Source organism: Puma concolor, chromosome B4, assembly GCF_028749965.1.
Source record: "Puma concolor isolate L17-30 chromosome B4, mPumCon1.1.hap2, whole genome shotgun sequence".
Taxonomy (NCBI): Eukaryota; Metazoa; Chordata; class Mammalia; order Carnivora; family Felidae; genus Puma; species Puma concolor.
Genome location: NC_141673.1, coordinates 87,131,343 through 87,155,198, shown reverse-complemented (window position 1 = coordinate 87,155,198; position 23,856 = coordinate 87,131,343). Strand labels below are relative to the sequence as shown.

The 23,856-nt window shown below is 38.2% G+C and overlaps 1 protein-coding gene across 3 annotated transcripts in view; it reads right to left on the bottom strand.

Moving 5' to 3' along the window:
• The window catches only part of ST8SIA1 (ST8 alpha-N-acetyl-neuraminide alpha-2,8-sialyltransferase 1), a 153,166-nt gene that overhangs the window by 47,736 nt on the left and 81,574 nt on the right, over positions 1 to 23,856 (bottom strand). For 2 of the 3 annotated variants that reach the window (XM_086713897.1, XM_086713898.1), the window contains one exon: positions 6,668 to 6,760. In XM_086713897.1, the coding sequence (XP_086570023.1) occupies positions 6,668 to 6,760 (93 nt within the window). Of the gene's footprint in view, positions 1 to 6,667; positions 6,761 to 17,907; positions 18,018 to 23,856 lie in introns of all 3 variants that reach the window. The other variant, XM_025930675.2, reaches the window with a different exon arrangement.

The window sequence follows — 23,856 nt, the reverse complement described above, 5'->3', positions numbered from 1 at the left end:
CTTTGGGGGAAGCCAGCTACCATGTACACAGTCCATCTGTCCTGAGGCTGTCATGCTGTGAGGGAGTCCAAATTAGCCCATGAAGAGAGACCCCATAGTGAGCCCTAAGACTATAGGGAGAAAGAGAGATGTCCCAGCTGCTCCCCAATCCTTTGCCATTTCAACTCCAGCCACTGGGTGAGAGGCCATGAGCCAGATCTGCACAGCCTAGTCCTTCCCAAACTCCTGACCCACAGAAACTGTGAAACACACTGAAAATGATTGTTGCTGTTTAAGCTATGAAAAGCGATGCGTTATTGTGCAGTAAAACTGAAACAAGAGTTTTAAAACACTTCAACTCTGATCTCACATTCCCAATTTATGTGATGTTATTTTCCAGTACTTTTGTTGTATCTTTTGTTTTGACACCATCAACCAAAATTGTATGCAAAGACAATGTATAATTATTATTTTATGCACATGAGGTTTGTTTAGATTCGTTTTCATATGCTTACCAATTTCTTTGCATACCAGCTTTTTCTTCTGAAGGAACATTCTTTTTTTCCTGAGATACATTCTTTAGAATTTCTTTTAGTGAAAGTGTACTGGTGATAAATACTCTCCTTGTCTGTTTTTCAGAAAATGCTTTTTTTCTTTTGAAAAATAATTTGCTGAGTACTCATCTCTATGTTGATCGTTTCTCCTTTCAGTGCTTTGAAGGTACTTTTCCAGTGCTTTCTCACTTCCATTTTTACTATTTGAGGATGTTTGCTTTTTAATTGATTACCATTCTTTTACAGGTTATCTGTCTTTTCTACCTGGCAGCTTTTTACAGTTTCTTGTTACCTTTAGTTCAGTTTTACTAAAATGGTCTAGGTTTGCATTTTTTAAAAAAGTTAATTGACTGTGTTTGATGCTTCGTGTTTCCTGTATTTATGGATTACATTATTTTTTAATTCTAAAAAAGTCTCAATCTTTACCTCTATTTTATAATTCCACAACTCTAATGTAGTCCCTTCTCATTCTATTCTCCACATTTGGTTATCCTGCCTCCATATTTTCTCCATCCTAGACTCCAGCTCACCAATTCTCCTTCAGCTATGTCTAATCTGATGTGTATTCATTTCAACAATCATACTTTTCATTTCTAAATGTTCTACTTGGCTCTTGTTCAGGGTTACGTAGTTAATTTTGATATTCTCTTATTGGCTTATTCCTTTTGTTCTATAAAAATTTCATTCTTAGTTATATACTGCATTCGACAATTCCAGTATATTCTCAGGCATTTGTATCTATAATTTGTCATTTGCTCTTTGCCTCTGAGGACTCTCAATTTTAATGGCCTGTGTGCATTTCAGTGTTTGCTACATGAGCTTATATTTATTTGAAAGTGATATATGGGAATTCCAAGAGTTTTCTTCCAGAAGAAATATGTGCTTCTGTTGGAAGCTAGGGGCTGCTAAGGACATGGGATCACATTAAATCCCTTAACAGGGCTTTAATGTGGGACACACAGGAGCATAGTAGGTCCTGGGCTTGATCTCCAGCTCTCAGCATTGAGATCAGAATTTTATATCTCATAGTTAGTTTTAGTTCCCTAATTTTCTATTTTGTGGGGTTTTGTTTGTTTGTTTGGGGAGAGGTGTGCAGATACCCTTGGAGAGTCCCTAAATTTGATGAACCCAATAATACATTTGAAAATGTTTTATCCAAGAACAAAATGTATTCCATCAGGAGAGTCCTTCCGAATAGCTAGGGTGGCTATCAGCCAGAACAGCTTCTACCGGACACAGTTTTATTACCTCATTTGTATCTCTCACTATCGTCAAGACAATTTTATTCTCACTTGACAGATGGGAGGTTAAGGAACTAACGTTACATAGCCAGCAAGTAGAAGCACTCGTCAGTACTGGCACCAGAATTTGAACACAGATCGGTTGAAAGCCAAACTTGTGTTCCTCGCCATTATGTATGTAATATTGCCTCCCAGACACAAACTTCATAAAGATCTCTACCCTTTTAGAAGCATCTCTGCTGTGTCTTCTACTCTCTCTAGTTCCAGTTTTAGTATCTGCTTTTTAATGCTCTTCTATCATGACAGACGTTAGACTGAGCGGCTATCAGTGACTGCCAAGCCTTGATGCAAACACTGATAAGCTGCTCTGAGTTTGGAGAGAAAAGAAAAAAAGAAGTCATCCGGCAGAACAGATATGGAAGTTTCAGGAACACAATCTGAGACATGAGTCATATAGAATTTTAAAGAGAAACTGCTATAATCTTCTTTAGAGCAAAGTTATTTTCCTCTATGCTCAAATTATTTTTTAAAAGTACAGAAATAAAACAAGAATTGTTCTCCCTGCTAATATTGCTACACTCCCAATTGTCTTTAGCAAAAGCAGAGGCAATAACCATTGGATGAAGTCTCTTCCACTTGTATGGAAAGAGATTACCCAGGCTTTATATGATATTAAGAACCTCACAATAAATATTGGGGTCTCATACCAAGTCCTCCTAATGAATTAAAAGTTAAGCATGTACAAATTTTAAAAAGCTAATTCCACCATTCAGTTATACTCCATTTGTTCTAAAGATTTTATTTCCTAATTCATGTCAACTTTTTTAAAAAGAGAGTAAATAAGTCTTCCCAGTTAAGTATTCCACTAATACTATTTTGAAATATCTGTTACTAAAAAATTCATCTCCTCATCTTAAGATCATAAATATTTTAACCGACACCAAAACAAAATATTTTCTTTAAAAAAAAGCTTATTTATTTTGAGAGAGAGAAAGAGAGAGAGAGAGCCAGGGAGGAGGAGAGAGAGAGAGGGAGGGAGAGAATCCCAAGCAGGCTCCTTTAGCCTGTTGTTAGTACAGAGCCCAATGCGGGGCTCAATCTCACCAACCATGAAATCATGACCTTCACAGAAATCTAGAGTCAGACACTTAACCAACTGAGCCGCCCAGGTGCCCCCCCAAAATCTCTTTTTATAAGATAAATCAAACCACATTCAAATTTGATTTGTAAAATTTGGTTTCACGAGATTTTTAAAATATATTCACTTATTCATTCATTCCACAAACATTTACTCTGCATGTCTTGAATGCTAAACAACATGCGAGGGTCTAAAGAGCAAGGTGAAAGATTCTTGACTCCAAGCTGCTCACACCTGTACTACCGCCTCTCATATGCCTACCTGGAAACACACACACACTCAGGATCCTGATGCTCTTTGTTAGTGGCTGCAAATAATCATTTCCCAAGTTAGAGCTTCAGAGTTTACAAATGAGTTCTTAATGTCATAATAAGACAATCAATTAAGTTCCAGTTTTTATGTATAATAATCATTTTCCCAAATACATACTGAACTCCTGTTGCAGGTAAATGGCTAATTGAGTTTTCAACTCTACTGAAAAAACTGTATTGAAACAAGCTTTGAGAAGTCTCATCTCTATTTTTACATCATGTTACTGTAGAATGACTCAGGCTAGGCCAAGTAAATTTTAAATATTTGTGAGTAATGGAAACTATGGAAAATCTGATTAAAAAAATATGTGCACATACATGAAAGTTTTGTATAAATTTCAGAAGGGGTTCAGGGAACCCCTAAAACTCTTCAACAGACCATTCAATAGGATCATGGAAATATCTGCTGACTGTCAGCAACTCCAGGGTGGGAACTTCAGCCATGTGTCATTCAAGTTAGATAGTATTTGTTGAATGAACACCCTGGCAGCATTGTTCTTGTGAAGCTTGCATTTTTATCTCCTCTTCCCCTGTGAATTTCCAAGTTCCACTTCCACATATATCCTTTCCTAAAACTTATTTGCTCGAGACAAATCCAACAGCCTAGGCAACAATCTTTTTTCCAGTCTCTACTTTCATAATTCTCCCTTCTCCACTTCACAAAAGGCACACCTCCTATCACCCAAATATTACAATGATGCATTGTCTCAGAGGGTAAAAACCACTCAGGCAGGCAAACAAAGAAACATTTCCAAGATACAGTTTCTGAGGGAGTGTCCCTTGAGAAAGAACAAAAAGATCCTTATAAGAAATACAAAGAAGCTATACTTCATCTTATCCAGAGGATAAACTACTGGCAATCCCCATACCTTACTTCTATGTTGAGTAATTAGAATTCAGAAGTAAGATGATTATATGGGTTACATTTTAACACCTACTTGAATTAAAAGGTGGTCAGCCTTTTTCTTACAGAAAGACAATTTGACTTCTGAATTACTTCAACAAAGAACACTGACTTTGTTAGAAGGGCAGGTAACATCCAAAGAGCTGTATCTGCATTTCTGAGACTTTGGCAATATATATTTAAAGCATATGCACAATATAGAATACACTGAAAGTACATACTTGGTGAAATATAACCTTATGCCAAAAAATTAGATAACTTAAAAATGATCAAGGAAACAATGATGGATTTTTAAAATACTTTTAAAGGATATTTAAACAAAACTATTTGAGGCCCAAGGAATTAGAAGCAGTATGTTGATGAAGGGGTAACCCCATGAACAGATCCTTGCTGTCATCTACCTACAAAACTCAGCAAAGAAAGGAAGCGAACAATAGCAGTGAATTTGAACATCCAATACACTCTGCTGCCATATTAGAACAACCTCTCTTCTCTGAGCCCATAACAAAGCACTCAGAAGGTAAGCGTGACTTCCTGCAAAGCCCTTTCTAACCTCGCGTCTCAACTGTCCTAACTAATCTCTTTGTTCTGGGTGCAGTCAAGAAGAATGCACTTTATATCCACTGAACAACAATTTGTGAAGAAGTCAGATCTCATGTTATGCATTCTTACCACACACACACACACACACACACACACACACACACACAAAACAGAAGCCCAAGGAAACTTTTGGAGGTGATAGATATGTTTAGTACCTTGAGTGTGGTAGTAAGTATCATTAGTGTATGCATATGCCCAAAATCATCAAATTATATACATTAACCATGCGTTATACCTGCAATTATACCTCAATAAAACTGTTTTTTAAAAGATAAGAATGCACTCTAAACAATATATCCTAACAAAGGCTATAGCAGAGTTCCTTGCTGAGAATTTCTTTTAAAGAAATCAATAATGCTATCTTCTCTAACCTTATTTTTGCTGCCATAATTATGTGTCCTCCTATACATATATTTATTTTATTGAAAGACAATAAAAGTATTGTTATAAAAATAAATATTCACATGGATTGAATTTTTTAAATATGAAAAATGAAACTATAAATGCACTAGAAAAATACAAGATAATATTTTTTTATGGAGGGGATGTGGATAAGGAGGATCATCCAAAGAAAGATTTAAAAATAAAGCCATAAAGGAAAAGGAAATTTCATTGCATAAAACGTGGTAAATTTTGAAAGGACATAAGTTAAAAGATCTATGATACGCTAGAAGGAAATATTTGCTACATATACGGCAAACATATCTATAATATAAATAGTTAATATCGATCATACAAACCATTCCTATAAATCAACAGGAAAATATTTTTTAAAAGAAAAATCACACAAAACGAGCAAAAAATACAAGCAGGCAATTCACAGAGGAAATACTAATAATCAATACCCACTCAGCCTTTGCTGTATTCAGAAAAATGCATATTAAGTAAAAAGTAATATATCATCTCCCACCTAACAAACTGCCAAAAACTTAGAAGATGAATAGTACATAATGTCGTTTTTAGTATTGGGAAATAGGTAGTCTTATCGTTTACAAAAGAGAAAGTAAATGGTACATTTTAGAAGGGTGATTTCACAGTATCTGTCAAAATTAAAAATTGTTGGGTTGTATTTCTAAAGATCTATTGTGTGAGAATGCTTACTGTTAAACCCAAACAAGCAGGTGCAGCATTGCTTATAAAGTGACACACAGGTGCTAGTCACTTGGATAGGACTCCTTTAGATTACAACTGGCTGAGCCCACAACATCTGGGTATTTCAGTCCTAATTGCTAGTTTTCTGTATGGGAGAATATGAGGCAATGTTGGATTCCTCTTTTCACAGGGATTGAGTCATTCTCTATAATGAATAATCCTTGGAGAAACAGCCCATAGTGTACTGACCGGCTTCATCAACTAGAGACCAACCCACCAAAGCTTCCACAGCAGCTGTCAAGATCTCTAGAATTGATTTGGGAGCAAGAATTTTCCATCTGAGTTCCTAAATCTGATTGATTGTAACATAGTATAAGATCATCACATGATTAAAAATTCCTGTGCATTCTAACAATATTATTATGTTTATGCATACATGTACAGTAGGTTGGTCATTTTTTGTTTTTATTCTTTAACAAAACCAATATTAACTCAGTTCACCAATCAATGCCAATCAACGAGTTGGGACAAAAGCCAAGAAGTTGGAGAGTAGTAGGAATGAGTAAGCAGGCTACTGCTTCTTTTGAGCAAAACAATGAATTTTCATGTTATTTCTACCACCTCTAAAGGAAAGAAACGGAGTCCCAGAAGAAGCATAAAATAGTGTTTAGATTCCCATAATCCTGCTTAGTTTATTTACAATTCTCTCCTTCATTTTTCCTGCCTGTCCAGATGGGTTTCTTCTTTATTTCTCAAACTGAATTATGTTCACTGTCTTTAAGATGTTAAATACTTCAAAGGCCTTCCTCTTTAGTTCCTCACAAACAAAAGTCATAAGCTCTTACCTTTGCCGAATTATGCTGGGGTTAGCTGTCACTAAATGACTTTTGGATCCAACATCTTTAGTGTATTCACTTGACAAAGGAGGAAGATTGCATCTAGAGAAACAAAAACATTTTAGAATGATTTACAAACTTTTAAATCAAGTCTGTTTTCATGACAAATGGGAATTTTACTAGGTTTAGCTCAGTTCAAAAATAATCATTTTTATCACCTCTCCCTTTTAATAGTCATTAGATGACTAACTATAACCATCTTCAAAGTGCAGTCATAAAAACTAGTCCTGTTTAGAAGAAAGAAAATGTTAGCTAGAGAGTTAAGTGATCTATTAAAAAAGAGACATTAACTATTCCATTCAAAATATTTTTGAGGCGGTAGGACAGAAAGTATTAGGTTTGAAACTGGAACTCAAGAGGGTGTGGTACATGAAGGACACAGGACTACAGTGTTCTCTGTATACCCCAAAACCTCAAGACACAGGTAAGAATTGCATTTGCTTATGGTTTTTCTTTATTTTCCCCAATTCTAAATTTTACAATGTACATTCAGAGCAAACTCTGCCATCTAAATCAATATATGCCCAATGCATGTGTTGACTACTGGTGAACACATAGTGATTTGTTATCTAAAGAAATGCACTGATTCTCCACTGTCCCAGTTCAGCCAAGGGAAAGAGTACAGATGACGGTTTCCTGGTGACAAAAATAACTCCCCTCCCTCACCACACACACACACACACACACACACACACACACACACACACACCACCCCAGCAGCGCTGGCTGCTTTCCTTGGCCACAATGTCTTATGAATGTTTACAATGGAAAATATGGCAACTGCATATCCAAATTCCATGGCTTTCTACCAGGGGAACATTAGGCAAGTTAATTCATCTGCCTGGCCTCAGTTTCCCCATTACACAAAATGAGGATAATGGCTTTTCCTTTCTAATGAGGCTGTTCTAAGGATTACAGTAAAAAATGTGTAAGAAGTCCCTAGCTTGATACCTCACACATAGTAAAAACTAAAAAATATCATGTATCAGAAGTATATATACATATAACTAAATATATACATATTATTTATGAAGACCCTAAATGAATCTGTACTTTACATTAGGTTTTCTTTTATTACTCTGTCCTACTTTCTCCTCTCCACCCATAGGTCTAACTTGACTCCTACCACATCAGGGCATGTCTAACTTGTCACTATTTCAACAAACTAAAACTTCATGTGTTTGTAGTGAACAAGAGCTCTGCCATTCCCCCAACTACTAAATTTGCCCTACAAATTTCCCCAGGGCATGGAATTGTCCATGCACCCACTCAGCTGATCAGCTCAAGTTCCTTGATGTTATCTTGTATTTGCTCTGTGACTCCTACCACATCAGGGCATCCTGGGTGGAACTTGTCTCAGTTGATTTGGAATGTTCCTTTCATCTGCTCTGCAGTAATGAGATATTGGGTTTTCAGGCAGCTACCCACAGATTAATTGGTCAGGCAGTTGGTGACTTTTGCTGAGTGCCCACTGAGAACAAACACAATGGTCACTGTAAGCGGGTGAAGGGGAAGCCAAGTCACAGGGCCTCCTCTTGAGATGTCTAGAGCCTAGTGGTCACACCATATCTCGTGTGGTTTCTGAGAACCCTTGTGGGGGAATGAGCTTAAGCATTACCAACCAGGCTCATCCAGCAATGGTGCTATGATCTTGAGATTTAACTGACCTTTGCAAAGATGAAGGTGATTTCAAGGATAAAACATAAGCTAAAATTTGGGCATTTATCTCGTAAGGAAGATCTGATCTTGATAACATTTTAGAATCAAACATGTTATAGAAAAACTGTAACCTCTGAATACCGCTGGGGAGTTCAGCCAACTTGTTTTGACATTATTAATGACACATAGCAGTATTTAATTCCCATAGGTTGACCCATGGCTCCTATGTCTGGGTTGCTTTATACCTTCTGTCACATAGTAAAAGCTCAAGAAAAACTCCCGGATACTGATTGTCAAATCCTACAACACAGGGAAATGCTTAAAACAATTAAGATAACCTTTTAACATGCATTTCTGGAAAATAATGACACTGTATTTTGGTGTAAGTATCTGCCTTAAGTTCTTCTGGGTAAACTTTCTCTTCAAGTGCAAATGTCTGTGGCACTTCCTTATAGCTCTTTTCTTAGAAAAAGCACACTGTAACTTTAGCTCCTCAATTCCTAAATTGATAATTACATAGATTTACAAAGAAGGCATATTTAATACAAATTGTTTCTAATAAGGCTTAATTGTGTAAAAGTGTTTCAAAATTTGTATTATTGTTTGTTGGCACAATTAACAGATATTAATGGCTAATGTGTCTTGGTAACTGTGCTCATGATCCTGAAAGATTGATCACAGAATTGATGAGAAATGAATATTCTTTGAATTGGGGAGTAAAGTGGTTGGGTTTGGTGAAGAGGAATCTTTAAACAGAAAAAAATCATAAAAGTACTTTTAAAATGTCATACATATCATTCATCATCAGGGAAATACAAATCAAAACTACAATGAGATATCACCTGACACCTGTGAGAATGGCTAAAATCAACAACACAAGAAATAACAGGTGTTGGCGAGGATGAGGAAAAAGGGGAACCCTCTTGCACTGTTTGTAGGAATGCAAACTGGTACAGTCACTCTGGAAAACAATATGGAGTTACCTTAAAAAGTTAAAAATTGGGGCGCCTGGGTGGCGCAGTCGGTTAAGCGTCCGACTTCAGCCGGGTCACGATCTCGCGGTCCGTGAGTTCGAGCCCCGCGTCAGGCTCTGGGCTGATGGCTCAGAGCCTGGAGCCTGTTTCCAATTCTGTGTCTCCCTCTCTCTCTGCCCCTCCCCCGTTCATGCTCTGTCTCTCTCTGTCCCCAAAATAAATAAACGTTGAAAAAAAATTAAAAAAAAAAAAAGTTAAAAATTGAACTACCCTATCATCCAGCAATTGAACTGCAAGGTACTTACTCAAAGAATACAAACACACTAGTTCAAAGGGATACACCCTGATGTTTGTTTTGCATTATCTACAACAATAGCCAAACTATGAAAACAACCCAAGTGTCCATCAACTGATGATCAGATAAAGAAGTCGTAATCATATACATAATGGAATATTACTCAGCCATAAAAAAGAATGAAATCTTGCCATTTGCAGTGATGAGGATGGAGCTAAAGAGTATTGTGCTGATGAAATAAGTGAGTCAAATAAAGAGAAATACCATATGATTTCACTCATATGTGGAATTTAGGAAACAAAACAATCGAGCATAGGGGGAAAAGAGAGAGACGCAAACCAGGAAACAGACTCTTAACTACATCGAACAAACTATGGTTACTAGAGAAGTGTGTGTGGGAATGGGCTGAATAGGCCATGGGGATTAAGGAAGGCACTTGTTGTGATGAACACCAGGTATTGTGAGAAGTATTGAATCACTATATTGTACACCTGAAACTAGTATTATAATGTATGTTAACTAACTGGAGTTTAAAGAAAAACTTTAAAAAATGTTATACATAATTAAGTATGCAAAATACACATTTGAGCCTAATTCCAAGGTACCAAAATTATGTTACCCTCACTTGTATCTCTGAGCCACCCAAATCATCTCCAAGATGCAATTACCATTACCTCTGGCTTCCAGACCTTCCAGATAAATTTTATTCAACAATATTATTTTTTAAGTGTTGTATTGGGTTATAGAGCAAATATTTACTTTGAAAAACAAGAAATAGGGGCGCCTGGGTGGCTCAGTCGGTTAAGCGTCCAACTGGGGCAGGTCATGATCTCGTGGTCCATGAGTTCGATCCCCGCGTCGGGCTCTGTGCTGACTGCTCAGAGCCTGGAGCCTGTTTCAGATTCTGTGTCTCCCTCTCTCTCTGCCCCTCCCCTGCTCATGCTCTGTCTCTCTCTGTCTCAAAAATAAATAAACGTTTAAAAAAAATTTAAAAAAAAGAAAAATAAGAAATAAATTTTTAGCATTAGAAAATGTACTTGAAGAGGGCACTTGTGATAAGCACTGGGTGATACATATAAGTAATGAATAACTAAATTCTACTCCTGAATCCAATATTACACTATATGTTAACTAACCAGAATTTAAATTCAAATGTTAAAAAGTAACAAATAAAGTAAAATTTTAAAAATGCGCTTGAAAATACCTAAGCGAAGAAAAGTGTGATATTGTTATATCCTAATACTGAAAAAACACTTTGAAGTAATGTGGTATATCCCTGTGTGCAGATAAGGCTGTTTTTGGATCTGTTCTGTCACTGTAACTGTCCCTGCACCCTATAGTCTAATACCAGACATACTACATGCTTTCTAATCATATGTACTCACTAAACATTTAATTTTGAATGTATGATACTACCTCAACTTTCTCAGGGTGCCCAAAAATTGTGCATGAAGCAACCATTTCTAAGTAGATCCATAAATGGTCAAATAAGAATAATTTATAAACAGATTGTCAACCTTTAATTACTCTCATATTATAAACCATAAATGAGGCTTTTAAAGAATTTAAGTGCATTATGAAAATGGCCCTATTCTTTGCAGGTGTTCAAGACGGTGTCATAGGAAGACCCCATACTCATCTCCTCCCCTGGGCACACCAATTGCTATAGCATTATAGCAATTATAGAGCATATCCCTAAGGAGAAAAGTACTTGAGCCCCAGATCATGCACCCCAACCCCTGGGACCTGCATCAGAGAGACGAGGCCCCAAAATGTCTGGCTTTGAAACCAGCATGGCTTATACCCAGAAGACCCAAAGGACTATAGGAAACTAAGACTCCCATCTTAAAAGGGCTCATGCACAGACTCATTTACCCTGGGAATCAGCAAGAAAATGGCAAGTTGAAAAGCACCTTGACCATATGTGAATGAAATGCATGGGCTAATCTTAAAGCATCTGCCAGAAAGGCAAGGGTCTGTTGGAACTCTCTCCAGGAATGGAGGTGATTCCACGGGTTATTTTTGCACTCTCCTACCTTGCCGGCACCACTTTCCCTGAACTGGTGCTCCAATTCCCTCCTTTGATATAAAATTCCAAACTTAGCAGGCATGAATCCTATTGTTCTCTGCCCTGCCAAAGCCTGTGGAAGGACATGCTCCAGTCTGGCGCTGTCTTGTAGACCCGTGTCTCCAAAGTCAGCAGCTGCATGCAGGACACACAAAGGATGCCCCTCAAACACCTGGCTCTGGGCCAAGGGGAACTTGTGTATCTGGGCCCCACAGGTCTTAAACAATTAGAGAAACAGTTCCTGGCAGGCAACCAACCCCAGGTCACTGAACAGACAGCAAACTAAAACAGATCCCCATCTTCCTGTAACCATTCTTTGAAGACCGGGACACATAACTGTTTGACATAATACATAGACACAAACACAGAGTGTCAAGCAAAATGAGGAAAAGAGGTATATTCTTCAGTTGAAAGAACAAGATAAAACCCCAGAACAAAATCTTAATGAAATGGAGATAAGTAATTTACCTGATAGAGTTCAAAGTAATGATCACAAAGATGCTCACCAATCTCAGGAGAGTGGATGAACACAGAAAGAATTTCAACAAACAGATATAAAATATAAGAAAGTACCAAACAGGGGCACCTGGGTGGCTCAGTCAGTTAAGCATCTGACTCTTGATATTGGCTCAGGTCATGATCTCACCATCTGTTGGACTGAGCCCCATGTCCGGGCTCTGCGCTGGCAGCATGGAACCTGCTTGGGATTCACTCTCTCCCTCTCTCTCTGCCCCTGCCCCACTTGCTCTCTCTCTCTCTCTCTCTCTCTCTATCTCTCTCACAAAATAAATAAACATTTAAAAATTTCTAGAAAAGAAAATACCAAACAGAAGTCATAGAGTAGAAAAATACAATAACTGAACTGAAAAATACACTAGAGGGTTTCAACAGCAGAGTAGATGAAATAGAAGAAAGTATCAGTCATCTGGAAGGCAGGACATTGGAACTCACCCAAACAAAGCAGCAAAGAGAAAAAAAGAAAAAAAGAACTTTGAAGTGAAGATAGTTTAAGAACCTCTGGGACAACATCAAGTAGATCAACATTTGCATAATATGGGGGATACCAGGAGGAGAAGAGAAAGGGACAGAAAATTTACTTGAAGAAATGATTACTGAAAACTTCCCTAACCTGGGGAATGAAATAGACATTCAGATTTAGAAAGTCCAGAAAGTTAAAAAAAAAAAAAAAAGATACATCTAGAGACCCACACGAGGACACATTATAGTTAAAATGTCAAAAGTTAGGAGTGCTGGATGGCTCAGTCAGTTAAGCACCCAACTCTTGATTTTGGCTCAGGTCACGATCTCATGGTTTGTGGGATCGAGCCTTGTGTTGGGCTCTATGCTAACAGAGCAGAGCCTGCTTGGGATTCCCTCTCTCTCTCTTCCTGTGTCCTTTCCCTGGTCTCTCTCTCTCTCTTTCTCTCTCTCTCTCTCTTTCAAAATAAATAAATAAACGTTTAAAAAATATCAAAGTTAAAGATAGAATCTTAAAGCAGCAAGAGAAAAACAACTTAATATATATAAGGAAACCCTCTTAAGACTATATTCAGACTTTAGCAGAAACCTTGCAGATCAGAAGGAAATGGCATGATATGTTCTAGGTATGGAAAGCAAAAAACTGCCAATCAAGAAGACTGTACCTGGCAAGGTTATCATTCAATTGAAGGAGAGATAGAGGGCTTTCCAGACAAGCAAAAACTAAAGGAACACCACCAAACTGGCCTTACAAGAAACATTAAAGGAACTTCTTTAGGGCACCTGTATGGCTCAGTTAAGTGTCTGACGTTGGCTCAGGTCATGATCTCATGGTTCATGGGTTCGATCCCCACCTCAGGCTCTGTGCTGACAGCTCAGAGCCTGGAGCCTGCTTCAGATTCTGTGTCTCCCTCTCTCTCTGCTCCTCCCCTGCTCATGCCCTGTATCTCTGTGTCTCTCAAAAATGAATAAACATTAAAAAAAATTTAAGGAACTTCTTTAAACTGAAGAGAAAGGGCACTTATTAATAACAAGAAAACATATGAAAGTGAAATTTTCATTGGTAAAGGCAAATATATAATAAAGGTAATGGACTAATCATTTACAAAGTTACCATGAAGGTTAAAATATAAAACGAGTAAAAATAATTATAATTACAATAATTAGTTAAAGGATACACAAAATAAAAGGATGTAAAACATGACATCAAAAACAAAACATGGACAGAGGACTAAAAATGTATGGTTTTAGTATGTATTCAAACTTAACTTACTATCAACTTAAAATAGACTAGTCTGAATATATAGGCTGATATATGTAAGCCTCATGGTAGCCACAAAGCAAAAACTTACAGTAGATATACAAAAGATAGTAAGAATGGAATTGGAACATAACACTGAAGAAAGGTATCAAACCATATGGGGGAGAGTACAAAAGAAGAAACAAAGAGGAACTAGAAAAAGCCAGAAAACAATGAACTAAATGACAAAAGTACATACCTACCTATACTTAGTTTAAATATAAGTGGACTAAATTCTCCAATCAAAAGACATAGAGTGTCCATCAGTGGATGAAAGGATAGCGACGCCTGGGTGCTCGGTTGGTTAAGCATCTGACTCTTGATCTTGGCTCAAGTGATGATCTCACAGTTTGTGGGATCTGTGCTGACAACATGGAGCCTGCTTGAGATTCTCTCTCTCCCTCTCTCTCTCTGCCCCTTCCTTGTTCTCTCTAACTCTCTGTCTCTCCCTCTCTCACAAAAATAAGTACATAAAAACTTTAAAAAATGGATGAAAGGATAAAGATGATGAGGTATATACATACAATGGAATACTACTCAGTTATAAAAAAGAATGAAATCTTGCCATTTGTCACAACACAGATAGACCTTGAGAGTATTACCATAAGTGAACTAAGTCACAGAGAAAGACAAATGCTTTGTGATTTCACTTATATGTGGAATCAAAAACACAAAACAAACAAAACAAAACAAAATTCATAGATGGAGAAAACACATTGGTGTTATTAGAGGGGATAGGGATGGGAGTGGGAGAAATGGGAACAGGGGGTCAGGAAATACAAATCTCCAGTCAGAAAATAAATAAGTCATGGGAGTAACATAGAGCATGATGACTATAGTCAATAATTACCCTATTGCATATTATGTAATTTTATATGGTAATGGGGAAATGAGACTTATTGTGGTGATTGTTTCAGCGCGTACAAATAACAAATCATTATGTTGTACACCTAAAACTAATGTTAATTATAGTTCAATTTAAAAAAAGAAAATGGTGCTATTCTTGAAATTAAATCAAAGGCACATGCACACATCACTCTAACTCTTTGAATTCTTAGTCCTCACCTCTCCCATTACTCTATGAACATTATGCTTAATGCTGGGCTATGCACCCTAACCACAAACACTCATTAATTCTGAATTTGAATACAGCAATGTTGATGGCCTATAATGCAGTCTTAGTCTTGTTTATTTGCAATAAATAAATATAGATAACCTCCTAAAATGCTTAGGTCTAGTCTTCAACACGTTAAGTTTAAAATATGCATCTTCCTAAATGTAGTGACACACACATATACACACTTAGGAATAATATAAAAATACATTTATGTTACTGCCTCCTGCCAGATTATACTAAGGCCTCTTGAAATCACTTAAATTCCCTGAATCTGTGAGTATAATAACCACTCCTCCTTGTTCCTTACATAGTTTTTGGAAAGAGCAAATAAACATACTCAAGAGGAAGCTGAAAATATAAACTAGACTACACAAACTGTTACAATTACATGCTATTCATATAATCACAGATAGAACCAGTTTCCACAGTGAAAAGGCTTGAGGAATTGTCCACTCCAACTCCCTCATAAAGACTGGCAAACTGAGCCCCAGCAAGGAAAAATGATGTGCAGTAGGTCACAGAGCTAGTTTGTGGCAAGGGCTTGTCCTCCCTCTTCCCCACTGTGCTCTTTGCTGGCTCCTCAGCCTCTCCCTAATGCCAGTGCATTGAAGTGGGTACCTGAGTTTGGCCCCAGGGCCTTTGCTCTTCCCATCAACCTAAACAGTGGCCACTCCCATAGCATAAATATCTCTCCAGCCTCATCTCACTGCACTGTGGCAGCACTTGGCATCTTTTCCACATTAAAGCCTCAGAAAGGCTCTTCCTGTCCCCAGGGTGAAATGGAGAGAGGGCTCACTCCACACACCACTTACCAGAAGGTTCCTGATCCCTCACCCTCTGTCTCTGAATTACCCCTATCAGAGCCCTAGCACATCTCTAGGTTCTAAATACAAGACAGAATAGTTTTGGTTTTGTTTTTAATGTTTTTAATGAGTATTTCTTTATTTTGAGAGAGAGGGAGAGAGAGAGTAGGGGAGAGGCAGAGAGAGAGAGGGAGAGAGAGAATTCCAAGCAGGCTCCATTCCACAATGTGGGGCTGGAACCCACAAACCATGAGATCAAGACCTGAGCTGAAATCAAGAGTTGGATACTTACACAATGGAGCCACCCCGGTGCCCCCAAGGCAGAATTGTTTAACGTACTGTTTCTAGACCCAGCTAAGGCCCAAACAAAGCAGGAGCTCAATAAATAGATGCTGTATTGACTTGAATTATGAGAACTACATTATTATTTTCTACATTTTCTTATTGTTTATATATATTGCAATAATAATAATAATTGCAATGGAGAGGAAAACATAGTCCTACACTGGAAAAACTATGGCAGGGCACATCCATGAAGGAAAGACAGATATAGAAGAATCTCCCCACTGTGCTACAGGCTTCACCAAAGATAAAAAGTTCTTCTAAGAAGCCCAACTCTCGTTCTCTGAGTGGGAGCTTGGCCCTCCCCCAGGTACATGGCTTCCCCTGAAATACTCACAAGGAGTGCTTTCACTCTCCCCTATTCCATTGAGCTCAGAGGTGGTTTAGTGTACTCTTAGCCACCTTTGACCATTTCTAGACCATTATTTATTTACCCTTAAACATGAACACAAAAACCAAATCCCATGCCACTGTTCCCCTTCCTTTACTCAGCTTCTTCCTTCCCTCTGTGTTGCTGTAGGCCTCCATCTTCCTGGCCCTGGAGCCCTCTGGCACATGGGTCATAGTTATTCTTACTTCAGGGAGACTTTGGGCTTTGGGGTCCACCTGAAAGAATCTCCACAATACAGCTTCAAAGTTCCTACACTTCTGCAGTTACATGTGTCTTCTTTTTCTGCCACATGTCCTATCATCCCCCAGACAAACTGAGTTCTGCCATCATATACTCCAGTGGGCCACTCTTTGACATCGGTTCTTATGATTCCATCTCTCCTTCATCTTTGCCACCACCCACTCCCTTGGGGCTCTGAATGACCCTGTCCTTTGGCCCCGTTTGGTGCCCTTCGTCTCTTGATCATGCTCCTCAAAGCCCACTTGCAAACCAGCCCAGACTTCAAGGTGTGTCACCTCACACTTTCTCTAGCCAGGATCCTCCATGTTGTCACTCCCCATTCTTCCTCCCTCTCAGCCACACAATCGCAAACTCATGTTAACCCAATCACTTGCTGTCTTCACTCCTGGTCAAAATCACCCACAAGTGCAGGTTGGCACCACTACAGGTTGATGGTCTCTAGCCCTGGCTGGCTGCATCTTAGCAATTCTTTTACGTGGCCCTGTAGAAGCCTCCTATTTTCCCCTCGAAGTGACATGTCAACACTCAGTCCCTTTACCAAGCTTCCTCCCTGCACAAAAGTTATGACCCCTCCTTCCTTCCAGTGTTCCTAGCCAAACACACATCATCAGATCCCTCTTCAAATCCCACTGGCTACTTACAAACATTTTTTGTGAAAAACAAAGAAGAAAAGGGTGTAGAGTGTAATGAATAAATGAAAATGTGTATTCACAGTCAATTTTTAAATCAATTTTTAAAGTTTTTGTCACCTGACTGTATAATCTAACACAAAAGCTCAGTGTTTCTACTTTTGGGTTTCCCCATGACCTCTGAACCCTTCTTGGCTTTGTACTTTCTTGGGGCATGTTCCCCTGCTCCCCAGCCCTCTCCTAAATTCACTTGTACATGAACTTGAAGGGAAGCTAAAGAGCAGTTACAATTGATTAATCACAAGTGACTAGTTTTGAAAGGCCCCAGGGCTTGTGGGAGGTGTGGGGAAAAGGGGAGAAGGCAGAGGCCGCGCTGTGGGTGCTCTCTCTTACCGCATGACAAAATTTGCTTCATCTATTTGACGGCCACAGCCACTCTTCTTCAGAATCCCACCATTTCCCACCACCGCGCATTTCTTCAAGGGCAGCTGGAATGGGGTTGCCTAGCAACAGAAAACAAGGCGGGTTTTCACTGCAGAGAACACACAACTGCTCACAAAATCATTGTTTACAGCAGATCCATTGGAGGAATTTGATTGAAGACTGGGCAGAGCAAAAGAGCATGTGGAAAGAAAGATGCCAAGAAGTTTGTAAAGAATCCACTAGCCTGTTCCTTTGAAACTAAAAGAAAGAAAGGAAAGAAAGAAAGAAAGAAGAAAAAGGAACTTTGATTCCCTGAAGTGTTTTTAAATATAACATATTTTGTATCAAATTGACCATGTACATCGTGTCTCCTAGGGAAAATAGAAAAATCCAGGTCTATTTTTAATGGCATTAAACTGGGAACAAACTCAAATGAATTCTATCCCCCTATCTGAGTGCAATTTCATTAATTCCTACAATCCTTAATTCCCTCCACAAATGTTGCTCAGTGCTTCTTATGCTAACTGTCCAGGGTAAATACAAAGATACAAAAAATCACAGGCCTCAGACTCACAGCCTGGGATGTAGGGAGACTGTGAACATAAAAAATTATGTAACAGACCCTAACGTAATGCTGAAATTGTTGTAGAAGAAGTATGCTCTAAATGCTATGGAGAATCCCACACAGGAGGAAAAAGGCAAATTTCTGCCAAGCCAACTCAGGGAAGGCTTTCTCACTTGAGATGAATCTTACAGGATGAATAGGATTTTGCCAGGCAGAGAAAGCAGTATAAACAAAGGCACAAAGTATGCTGAAAGTACATGCTGTGTTTATGAGAAAATGTACACTTTGGGTGGGTCTGTCTAGAACCTGGGAGGCACTAAGGGACAAATGACTGTGCAAACCAGACGGCATGTGACTTTCCTCCTGCAAACATTGAAGTGGAGTGTAAAGAAAATGTTCAGTGTACCTGAGTGTTCCCTGATGTGCTATTTATAGTATGAGGGACTTTCAAAACCTAGCAATAGCCCCTGAAAGTGAAATGCATCATCCAGTGTCTTTTAGCTGGGTCAGGAAGAAGCCCCAGGAAAATGATCTCCTGCTTACTAAAACAATGCCTAGTGGTTGGAGTTCTTTGGGGGAAGACCTCACATCTACATAACTGGTACATAAAATAACTATTCTGATATTAAGTAGGCCATTTTGGGTGAATTCAAAGCAAATAATATGGACTATACCAAGAGAGTAAGTGGAATAAATACATGAATATAAAAGGGCTTCACATAGGCATAAAGTAATTAAGCCAGAAAAATAAAATCCCAGGCGTCTGTGTGAAACTGAGGTAGGCACTTCATGCAGCACAAGAAAAAAATTTACTTCCTCTATTTCTAGTATGTAAAAGGAACAGCCAGAGCTATGAAAATATAGTTCATAAAGATACAGTACTTAAACTGTAAAGTCCAAGTATTTGCCAGCACACAATTAAGAACTCGCTACATGACTGCAACAGAGAACAGTCCACAGAACCCCAGAGCAGGATACAGAGAGGAAGGACAGACAAAGACCAGAACTCTAACACTTCCAGATTGTTCCAGGATGATATGTGCAATTTTTCTCAGTCACTCCTGAGGAGCATTTGAAGTCAACATTAGAAATACATTGGTTAGATCTATAATATGTTGGGAGTAGATTTAAGCAATTATGCTCAAATCAGCTATTCATTTATTCCACAAGTATTTACTGAGTACCTACTATGTTCCAGGCACTATTCTGGGTGACAGGACATAAGTAATAACCTCTGTTCCTATGGAGCTTACATTCTAGAGGGTAAACAGATAATAAGTGAAGTCAAATGAATAAAATGAACAGTATGTCAGACGGTGACACGGACTGTGGAGAGAAACAAATCATTGGCATGAGACAATCAAGAAATGCTTTTGAAGAACTGCAATTTAAATAGAGTGGTTGGGGAAGAACTCAAGGAGACATGTAAGCAAATCCCTGAAGATGAGGTAGTGAGCATTACAGATATATCTGGAGGGAACCGCTGATGTAGACCTTGAGGAAGGTCTACATGTCCTATCGTTCCCCAGACAAACTGAGTTCTGCCATCATAATATACATAATATACATATATAATATGTATATTATTATTTGCATATCTATTTGTACCCCTCCTGGAGTACAAAAGGAAGAGCAAAGACCCCATTGTCTGGAGATGAGTAAGCAAGGGACAGAGAAGTGGGAAAGGAAATCAGAGAGTTAACTCATGGGGAGGTTAGGGAATAACTTCTGTAGGGTTTTGAAGGGTATGACAAAGACTAGGTTTTATTCTAAGATGAAAATCAAGTCAATGCAGGGCAAGCAAAGAAATGATGCTAGGCCATATTTTGGAACAACGACTCTGCCTCTGCATGAACAGACTATGAGATGTCATGAGCAGAAAGAAAGGGACCAGTCAGAAGTCTCCTGTAACAGTAGACTAGAGATTCTGGTAGCTTGGACTAGGGTGATGGCAGTAGGGATGATGAGAAGTGAGCAGATTCTGAAGATATTTTGAAGGGAGAGCTGACAGAATTTGCTGATATAACAGAATTAGAGTAACAGAAAAAGAGGGATCAAGAATGATGCCAAGGGTTTTGGCTAGAACAGCTGTAAAGAAGGACTTGCCATTTGTTGAGGTATAGAAGATTACAAAGGAGCAGGTTTTGAGGAGAATGATCTGGAGTTCAATTTTAAATATGTCAAGTATGAAATCCCCTTTAGGAATTTGTTTTTAATTTTAGAGTGGGGGCAGGAGCAGAGAGAGAGAGAATCTTAAGCACACTCCATGGTTACCATAGAGCTGGATGTAGGGCTCGATCCCATGACCCTGGGATCATGACCTGAACCGAGATGGGGAGTCAGACACTAAACTGACTGAGCCACCCATGCACCACCCCCTTTAGGCATTTAAATGGCAGTGTCAAGTAGGCAATTGAAATATGAGAGTACAGTCAGGGAACTGGTCTTTCCTGGCCAAAGACAGCCGGGAGCGCTCAGCATACAGTATGTAGCTAAAGATAGGAGACTAGATGGTGAAGAAGTGTAGACAGAAGATAGAAAAGGTCAAAGACCTGAATCCTGGGACATTCCAACAAGAAGTGAGGAGACTGAAGAGAAATCAGTAAAGGAGACTAAGGAGTAGCCAATAAAATGGGAGGAAAAAAAAACACAGGAAAAGTGTGGTATCTTGGAAGACAAGTAAAAAAAAAGTGTCAAAAAATAAAAGGAAAAAATTGCAGCAAATGCAATAGATTTGTAATAATAAATAGGTAGATTAACAAAAAAAAAGTAAGATAAAGTAAGATAGATCTTGCAATAGATCTGTGATAATAAATAGGTAGATTAACAAATAGATAAAGTAAGATAACAGCTGAAAGTTGCCCTCTGGATTTAGCAACATGGAGGTCACTTGGTAACCTTAACAAGGATAGATTTGGTTCAGCAGTGTAGATAGAAAGCCTGATCTGAGTTCAGTGGGTTATACATGTTTATTTGCATATCTATTTGTACATAGTTTATTTGAAATGTGTGAGCTCATTCATGCTCAGCTAATATTTAGTTTGCCTGCAAAAACCAGCTTAAACCCCCCTCATTGTTGTTAGAGTTTTTGAACCAGATCAACTGGCAACTCCAGGCTTCCAGTTAAGAATGTGGGCACAGAAGCAGCAGCAATAGTTGCCACAGCATAAAGTTAGGTGCCACCAACCTCCTCACTTCCAGTTTGTGGGATTGTGCGATGGTAGGGCAGGCTGTCCAACCCCTCAGTGTTCCCTCTTCAGAGAAGAGGGATAATATTGCACGGGAGTAGGTGAGATGATGTACATGAAGCATCTCATCAAACTACTGGTTCGGTGACCCATTCATCTTCCTCCCCTTCTTCTTCCATCCCATTCCTCCTCCCAGCACAGTTCACTGATTTGTTCAAGCTACAGAATACTGAGATTCCATGGGTTTGGGGGAACACAAGAAAATAGTTCTTTATCGAACTCTATCTTAACAATTAGAAAATGTAACTATTATATTCATGTACTATAAAAAAAATTTTCAAAGCTCTTGAACAGAAGCCCAGGGATGGGGGGAGCCGTTTATTTGTTTCTGTTAATATTTGCTTGCCACTTCTTCATTTGGTCAACTACTAGCCCTCACACCAGCAATTTCATTTCAATAAATATTTCTCAAGTGCCTAAGTGCATACTCTTCTGGGCACTGGTAATACATGACTGAACAGTAACAGCTCACCAAAACTTTACAGAAAGGAAAAACTTAATTGAGAAAATACTGTGGAATTTTTTTTAACTGAGATAATAATGTCATTATGCTATTTTAGGTACAGAATATCTAAACTTTGGCAATGGTCAGTGCTTACCAGAAGGATATGTGAACACAATGTACTCCTTTTGGAGTACGGTACATAGAAAGAACTTTTGGTCATCCATTTCAAGATGAATATTACTATTTTGGCAAGTATTTTTTTTATTACGGCATTTCCTCCTTTCTTTTCAAACGTTATCTCCTTGCATCCCTGACATAAAATGTCCACTGGATCTGAGAATATAGTATACGGCTCCTCCTGCTAACCTTAAAAAATACTACTCCATTTCCAGCAATATATGAATGGATTAAAAAATCATGGTGTATGTATATATATATATATATGTATGTATATATATATATGTATATATATATGTGTGTGTATATGTATGTATGTATATATGTATATGTATGTATGTATGTGTGTGTGTGTATATATATATATATATATATATATATATACACACAACAGAGTATTACTCAGCCATAAAAAAAGAATGAGATCTTGCCATTTGTGACAATATGGATGGACTTAGAAAGTGTATGTTAAATGAAATAAGTCAGATGGAGAAAGACAAATATCATATGATTTCACTTATATGCGAAATCTAAAAAACAAAACAAACTACATAAACCAACAAACAAAAAGCAGAAACAGATCCATAAATACAGACAAGAAAGTGATGGTTGCCAAAGGGAAGGAAGGTTGGGGGATAAGCAAAATTGGTGAAGAAGACTGGGAGATACAGGCTTCCAGTTATGGGATGAATAAGTCATAGGAATAAAAGATCCAACATAGGGAATATAGTGAATGGTACTGTAATAGCGTTGATTAGGGACAGATGGCAATAGCATTGTAGAGGGACTCACAGTGATCATAGCATAATGTTTAGACTTGTGGAATCACTATGTTATGTCCTTGAAACTAATGTAACACTGTGTGTCAACTGTACATCAATTAAAAAAACAAACAACAACAACAACAAAATACTACTCTAAATGAAAGGATGGATTAGGCAGATCAACCACATGGATGAGTTCAAAATATTGCTGGACCACTAATTCACCTGAAGGATCTTTGTCCAAAGCTTTTTGCTTACCACTGTACCATCAATTAATGGCCATCTTCTTAATGACTATATTATATTAACTGTCTGGAATTCATATTCTGGATTGCCTGTCCCCTCAAATTCCCGGTGCCTCACTGTAAGTCAGGCATGGTCATACCAATCCCATTTCTCTCCCAGTATGACTGTGAGAATTAAAATAATGTGAGGCATTGAACATCATCAGGAAACTCTGAAGTCCTATACATAGCCTTAGGACATTATTGTATACTAAAAAAATTAAATGCTCTGGGGAAAAAATGTACCATTATATTGCTAGACCACTATAATATATAGTTTATCTTTGTATGAAATACCTTCAATTTCAAAGAGTTATATAGACTTGAACAAAATATTTTTTGATTGGCCTTTGAATATATGTACTACTTCTATCAATCAATGAGCTTTTAAATGTACATTTTTGTGTGTGAATTGTTACAAGTTAGCAATCTTTTT